Source organism: Panulirus ornatus, chromosome 10 (assembly GCF_036320965.1).
Source record: "Panulirus ornatus isolate Po-2019 chromosome 10, ASM3632096v1, whole genome shotgun sequence".
NCBI lineage: Eukaryota > Metazoa > Arthropoda > Malacostraca > Decapoda > Palinuridae > Panulirus > Panulirus ornatus.
The window spans coordinates 5,083,049-5,090,682 of NC_092233.1; the positions used below are offsets into that span (position 1 = coordinate 5,083,049).

A 7,634-nucleotide genomic window follows, 5' to 3' on the forward strand; every position below is an offset into this window, starting at 1 on the left:
GACAAAGCAAAAAAAAAAAAAAAAAAATTGTTTTAAGTTTTTAGAAATATGCAGATATGAGCAATACCTTTAGTATTTTGAGTATTTTGTTGGGCCATATTTATAGGTTGGAAGCAAGGTAAAGGAAGGAATTGATAAGGGAAATGGAGCAGAGGGGTTTATTGTTAAGTATGTACTCATTGGTGAAGAACAGGGCCTAGAATTTTTTTTTACACATTTCATGGATTTGTATTGCAACATAGTTCCAAATTAGCCACCCCAAAATAATCTGCCTCTGACAGGTATCCAACTTGAAGACCTGTTATCCAAATATTAGAAATGAATTCAGAAAGCTATGTTTTTTCTTGGTAGTTTCTGGGCCTCTCTGTACTCATTTCACCAAGGTTTAATACCATCCTTTGTTAATACAGAGGTGAACTGCATGTTAGCAGACTCATTAAATCTTTTTGTGTAAAGTACAGGGACTTTCAGTATTTTGGATATAGTATGGGAAGAAAACAAAAATAAAATTAATTGATAAACAGTATTCAAGTTGATTGGAGGAAGAGCATTGTTTAGTGTGAAAAGAGACTGAATATATCTTGGTTGAAAAGTTGATTGGAGGTAGAGCATTGCTTAGTGTGAAAAGAGAATGAATGTATGAATTAAATAGATCCTTTGTATAGAGCACTCTATTGTTATATATATTTCTCTGATTATTTAGAACAACTTAGCTATATAAGGATTCACATAATACAGAGGAGATGAGAAAAGAATGACTAAGGGAAAGTTGATTAGTGATGTAAGTGGATTTAGATTTACAGGTATCCTCCTTAAATTAGTGATAGCTGAATTGTGATTTATAAGTTAGCAAGGTTTTTTCATTCCATTGTTTTTTTTTGTAGTAATATAAAAACTTTCAATTGGGAGGTGAGTTTGAATGGAGAAAAACTGGAGGAAGTGAAGTGTTTTAGATATCTAGGAGTGGATTTGGCAGCGGATGGAACCATGGAAGCGGAAGTGGATCATAGGGTGGGGGAGGGGGCGAAAATCCTGGGGGCCTTGAAGAATGTGTGGAAGTCGAGAACATTATCTCAGAAAGCAAAAATGGGTATGTTTGAAGGAATAGTGGTTCCAACAATGTTGTATGGTTGCGAGGCGTGGGCTATGGATAGAGTTGTGCGCAGGAGGATGGATGTGCTGGAAATGAGATGTTTGAGGACAACGTGTGGTGTGAGGTGGTTTGATCGAGTGAGTAACGTAAGGGTAAGAGAGATGTGTGGAAATAAAAAGAGCGTGGTTGAGAGAGCAGAAGAGGGTGTTTTGGAGTGGTTTGGGCACATGGAGAGGATGAGTGAGGAAAGATTGACCAAGAGGATATATGTGTCGGAGGTGGAGGGAACAAGGAGAAGAGGGAGACCAAATTGGAGGTGGAAAGATGGAGTGAAAAAGATTTTGTGTGATCGGGGCCTGAACATGCAGGAGGGTGAAAGGAGGGCAAGGAATAGAGTGAATTGGAGCGATGTGGTATACCGGGGTTGACGTGCTGTCAGTGGATTGAAGCAAGGCATGTGAAGCGTCTGGGGTAAACCATGGAAAGCTGTGTAGGTATGTATATTTGCGTGTGTGGACGTATGTATATACATGTGTATGGGGGGGGGTGGGCCATTTCTTTCGTCTGTTTCCTTGCGCTACCTCGCAAACGCGGGAGACAGCGACAAAGTATGATAATAAAAAAAAAAAAATAAAAACTTTCCAGATTAGTAAGGCTAAATCAAATTTCCTTCTGCTGATGAATGGCAGGGCCCACTGGTTCCTTACATGCTCTTCTTGTTTCAGTTTCAGTTTAACTTTGGCTTAGGTACCTGTTACATGAAATTGCTCGTGTTTGCTGGATTGTTGGTGCACAGTTGTTCTTGTGGTGAAACTTTTCTTGTGAAACTTGCTAACAAAAAAGCAGTAAAAACTAGAGCACAACACCCAAGGAAACAAAATAGAGATGCTTGATTATAATGTGCAAGAGAAAATCAATGATTAAATCCAGCAGACTATGCAGGTGGCACATGGCAACGATTGAAACCTCTTCACCTCATATCTGCCTGTTACCGCTTTCCCATCTGCCCTTTCACTGATTTTCCCTTTTGTTCTCATGGTTTTCTAACACTGTTAACCTCCATCCAGAACTTTTTCTTATACTCACTCATCTCAGTTCTCATTTGTCCTCTTCATCAGTGCATGCACCTTCCTCTTGATCTCCTGCTTCTTTCTCTTGCACGCCTGCCACTCCTTCCTTGTAACACTCATTCCTCTCTTTTCTCATACACAAGCAACTTTGTCATCCCTCCCAGTCACTACTCTTTCTCATTTGCCCATTCACACATACCACAGAGTCCTTAAACACCTCCCAATCCTCACCCACTCCCTTAACTTTATTTACACTCACCTTTTTGCCATTCTGCTCTCATTCTTTCTTGGCATCTATAACTTTATTTACGCTCACCTTTTTGCCATTCTACTCTCATTCTCTCCTGGCATCTCTTCACATAAGCCTCTTCCAAGCTCACTTACTTTCACCACCCCTCTTTTCGCCTATATCATTTCCTCTTTCCCAAAACCTCTTCCTATCTTTTTTGTGATGAAGTATCAACATGTGCATAAAGGAAAGTATATCTTATATGTAAGGAAAAGTATTGAAAAAGTTATGGGAAAAAAAATTAGGGTTAATTATGGCCAATATTTATGTAATTCAGTTTTCAGCATAAGAAATTAACTTCAAAAGTTAACAATTTCAAGAGTTATTGAGATGTTTTTTACTGCATCCTTGCTAATTTGCTTGGGATACTTGTACTTGAGGGAAGAAGGTAAGTGGAGAAGATTGAAATACAGTAAGAAATGTTTCAAGAAATAGATGAATGTGCAAAAAGTGGAAGAAAGATTATACCTGAAGATTTTGTGTAGGGCTTTTGTGGTAATGAAAAATGGTACATAGATGAAAAATTTGATACCTCTGACTGAAATGATGTGATGGATAATGGAGAAAGGCAGATAGGCTTGATAAGATTGAAGTATATAAGTGTAGGAATGGAATGAACTTTGTAGGACTGCAGTTTTAGCAAGATCTGTGCCAATGGAGGGATTGGGGGAAAAAAAAAGGTAAACCAAAAGGACATCAAAAATATAAGATCAAATGTAAATGAACATTGATTTGTAATGACTGATTTGAAAGGACTCAATAAACTTATAATGTTACCACTAATTTTTATTTCATACCATCAGGTGTTGCAGGTCGCAGTGATAACACCACCATATGAGCCTCAGTCTGTACAGTGCACCAATGAGGTTGTTCTTGACAAAGTGATGAAGTTAGTGCAACAGATGCCCATTTCAGGCCATGCCACAAGGAGTGATACTGCAGCTGTTTGAATCACTGCATAGAGCAATGACAAAAATATCTTGAATAGTGTCATGTGATCAAGTAACCATATTAGATGCCAGTATCTGGTGTCATGTGATCAAGTAACTGTATTAGATATCAGTATCTCCTACATAAGTACTAATAGACTTTCCAAAAATTTTGAGATAATGTGAATAAGAAAATTATCATGCCATGTTGGTAATAGAAATATCATGTTGTTCTACCAGTAAGCAGTGAAAGCTGCAAAATACTCACACAGAAACATGAGTTAAATTATTAATTCCTAATCTATTTTTAGATTAAGTTCATCCAAACCAATGAAGGAATCATATGTGCATCACTGTGGTGGCAAAGTTATACCTGAATAGCTACTTTGACTGTTGGATGCTACATGGTGGAATGTCATATAATATAATCACAGTTATCAAAATTAGTCTGTTTTTATTTCCCTGACCTCCACAAAGCTAGTAAATGTATGTTTTGTAGAGTCATAGTCTTGCCTGTATATTTCCTAAAATTTGTTTCTTGAAATGTGGAGCATAGGATAATTGTCAGTTTGAGAAAAATTTAGAAATTTAGGGCATGAATAGTTATGAATGAATCAAAAGGTAAGAAGGCATCCATTTTTTTTTGGCTCCATACGACAGCATCTTTAGATGAAACAGAGAGGAAGACATAATTTGTGAGAAAAATTTATAAATTAAGGGCATTAATAGGTATGAAGGAATCCATGTGTTTTTGGCTCCATATAACAGCATCTTGGGATGAAACAGAAAGGAAGACACAATTTGGGGTTAAAGGTATTACTTTCAATTCAAAGTTTGGTCGGGAATATGAAATATTAAGCTGTATACATATTTTTAAGTCAAATTGGGAGGCCACAGGACTGTATTCTGGGATCAGGGGATATCTCAGGTCACGAGTTGTGCATGACACTGAGGACATAATATTGGGAAGTCATCATTAATAGTGATGTTTTTGCATTATTCTTTTATCACTGTCTTTGTAGTCATCAGCTGACCATTGCCTGAGTTAATATACTGCAAATAACAGAATTATGATTACTTAAAGGATGTTCATAAAGATGATACTTGATTGATGGAATCAATTATAAGGCTTTAGTAAGGGTTAATTTACTGTTTACTTCCCTTTGTGGCCTGTCCCATGAGTACTGAGAGATATATCTTGGTAATATGCCAAATTGGGCTTTTTCACCCTTGTATATTGTGATGTCCCCATGGTTGTTTAATTTGTTTATGGATGGGGTGTTTTGGGAGGTATATGCAAGAGTTTTGGAGAGAGGTGCAAGTATGCAGTTTGTTGGGGATGAGAGGGCTTGGGAAGTGAGTCAGTTGTTGTTTGCCAGTGATATAGCACTGGTGGCTGATTTGAGTGAAAAACTACAGAAGTTGGTGACTGAGTTTGGAAAAGTAGGTGAAAGGAGAAAGGAAAAAGTGAGAATAAATGTGAATGAGAGCAAGGTGATTAGGTTAAGCAGGGTTGAGGGATAAGTTAGGTGGGATTTGAGTTTGAGTGGAGAAAAGTTGGAGGAAGTGTTATAGATATCTGGAAGTGGATTTAGCAGTGAATGGCACCATGGAAATGGAAGCGAGTCATAGGGTGGGGGAGGGGGCGAAGGTGTTGGAAGCGATGAGGAATGTGTGGAAAGAGAGAACATTATCTCAAAGTGTGAAAATGAGTATGTTTGAAGGAATAATAGTTCCAGCAATATTATATGGTTGTGAGGCATGGTCTTTAGATAGGTTTGTGCAGAGGAGGGTGATTGTGATGGAAATAAAATGTTTGAGGACATTGTGTGGTGTGAGGTGGTTTGATTAAGTAATGAAAGGGTAAGAGAGATGTGTGGTAATAAAAAGAGTGTGGTTAAGAGAGCAGAAGAGGGTGTGTTGAAATGGTTTGGTCACATGAAGAGAATGAATGAGGAAAGATTGACAAAAAGGATATATGTGTCAGAGGTAGAGGGAACGAGAAGTGGGAGACCAAATTGGAGGTGGAAGGATGGAGTGAAAAAGACTTTGAGTGATTGGGGCCTGAATATACAGGAGGGTGAAAGGCATGCAAAGAATAGAGTGAATTGGAATGATGTGGTATACCAGGGTCGATGTGCTGTCAGTGGATTGAACCAGGGCATGTGAAGCATCTGGGGTAAACCATGGAAAGTTTTGTGTGGCCTGGATGTGGAAAGGAAGCTGTGGTTTTGGTGCATGATACATGACAGCTAGAGACTGAGTGTGGATGAATGTGGCCTTTGTTGTCTTTTCCTAGTGCTACCTCATGTGCGCACGCGGGGGAGGAGGTGACATTTCACGTGTGGCGCGATGGCGACGGGAATGGATAAAGGCAGGAAGTATGAATATGTACATGTGTATATATGTATATATACTAGAGTAAACGGAGCAGATTTTCTGTAATGCACATAGAATTGAATATGACAGCATATTTAGAGTTATTAATCTTTATGTTCCCTAATTTTCTTGGTATCATTCTACCATTACGTGGGTGCTTAAACATTTTTCCAGTTATCCATTTTTTTATTCAAGCTTTATACTATTAAACCTAGTATTACCAGTACTACCCACGTGGGTATCAGGAGGGTTAGTGATATCTGCTTAATGACCGGCACTTCAGTGGTTGTCAAGTTGCACTCCTCTGACCCAGGTAACTGTCTTTTCTTTCTGCCTCACTAACACCTGCACTGCAGGTGTTCTGTCATAAGTGGCACTTGACAACACTTAACTCATACAGCTCATTCTTCATAGCTCTATTTTTTTCCTGTGGAGCACTATGCGTTAGCCTGGCCTTTTTGGCAAAATGGTAGGAGCAGTAGACAGAAGTAGTTGGTAGGAACATTTAGGAAAGAGCATTAGGTAGAAATTTTAGTAAGTAGTTGGTAGGAGCACTGGATAGTAGTCAGAACGAACATTAGGTAGGAGCCTTAGCAAACACTGTACTAGAGTTGCCCTCTGCCATTGGCCTGTTAAGGGTGAGGCACTAAAGGTTAGGAAGCGGTAATGTAGTTCACCAGTTATTGCCGTGACCATCAGGAGGGAGTTCCAACTGGAACAGGCGTCAGAGATATAGATCGAGATAGAAACGCAATAACCTTGCCTTTTGTTCCCATTTTCTTTCAAATTTCTTTCGCTCACTTATACCTTACCCAGACACTGAATTCAGCTGTTTCTCACTTGAATTTGCCAGCAGCTCTAAGGATCTATAAAGAAGTTGAGCGAAGAAGGATAAGAACATCAAAACGGCATAAGTGGAGCATTATGAGGGAAGCAGGAACGAGATGGAGGGATCGAATGAAAATTCTTTAAGGACCTGAGTGACATTTGTAAGGATAACAGTGGTACATATTAGCATTGGGACATATGTAAAATGATGCATCAGGTTCAAACAGCAGTGAGTTACGACTTCATACCATAAGATTCATCCAACGTAGACAAGAGGACAAGGGCAATATTTCCTTATAAATAAAAGAAGATTAGTTAAAATTGTTTTTATGGCCTGCAATTATTCTTTCCTTTTTGATAAGGTATCGCCAGAGACACAATTTGCTCACATCCATTCTTAAGCTGACATATATAATTCAGCGACACCAAAGCACAGCAACTATAGTCATGATAAAGAGATCACGTTGAATATTTCCTATCCACCGCATGGTTTGATATCCACATGCAAACCTCATTCATATACGTATTCTGTGGTTTATGTACTAGAATTTTCGGAGAAATAACGAGATGAATTCTATATTTTTCTATCAACGTAGGGTATATTTTTATTATTTTACACAACAGTCCTTTTTCTGAGAATAATATCAAATATCCAAACGTGACGAATACAATCATGTACTCAATGAACATACAATAAATTCCATAATAGTTGAAGAATGCAGACCTGAGACAGCCGCAGTTGGCAATTTTATTAGATTTCAGATTTCAAAATTTATTGTGAGCTTTGCATAAAATTGAGGGTGCGGGATTAAATATAATTTGAATTTGAAAGTTTATGATATCATGAGTGAAATATGAAAACCTTTAGTAACTGAAAAGCTTTCTATCAAAATTTCTCGTTTCAGTTTAATATATGCAATAGCAATATTTCATTACTAAGAATCATATATGCATATATATCTATAAATACATAGCCAACTGAATGATTTAGTATCATTGCTGAAATCATATTCGAAGAAATATTCGGGGAATATGGTTGGCAAAGA

The 7,634-nt window shown here is 38.0% G+C and overlaps 1 protein-coding gene across 5 annotated transcripts in view; it reads left to right on the top strand.

Moving 5' to 3' along the window:
• Nucleotides 1–3,827, top strand: part of LOC139750739 (gem-associated protein 6-like) — a 28,579-nt gene extending 24,752 nt beyond the window's left edge. For all 5 annotated transcript variants that reach the window (XM_071665444.1, XM_071665442.1, XM_071665440.1 and 2 more), the window contains exon 5: nt 3,256–3,827. In XM_071665444.1, coding sequence (XP_071521545.1) covers nt 3,256–3,402 — 147 coding nt within the window. In that variant the 3' untranslated portion in view covers nt 3,403–3,827. The remainder of the gene's footprint in view (nt 1–3,255) is intronic.
• The last annotated feature ends 3,807 nt before the right edge of the window (nt 3,828–7,634 follow it).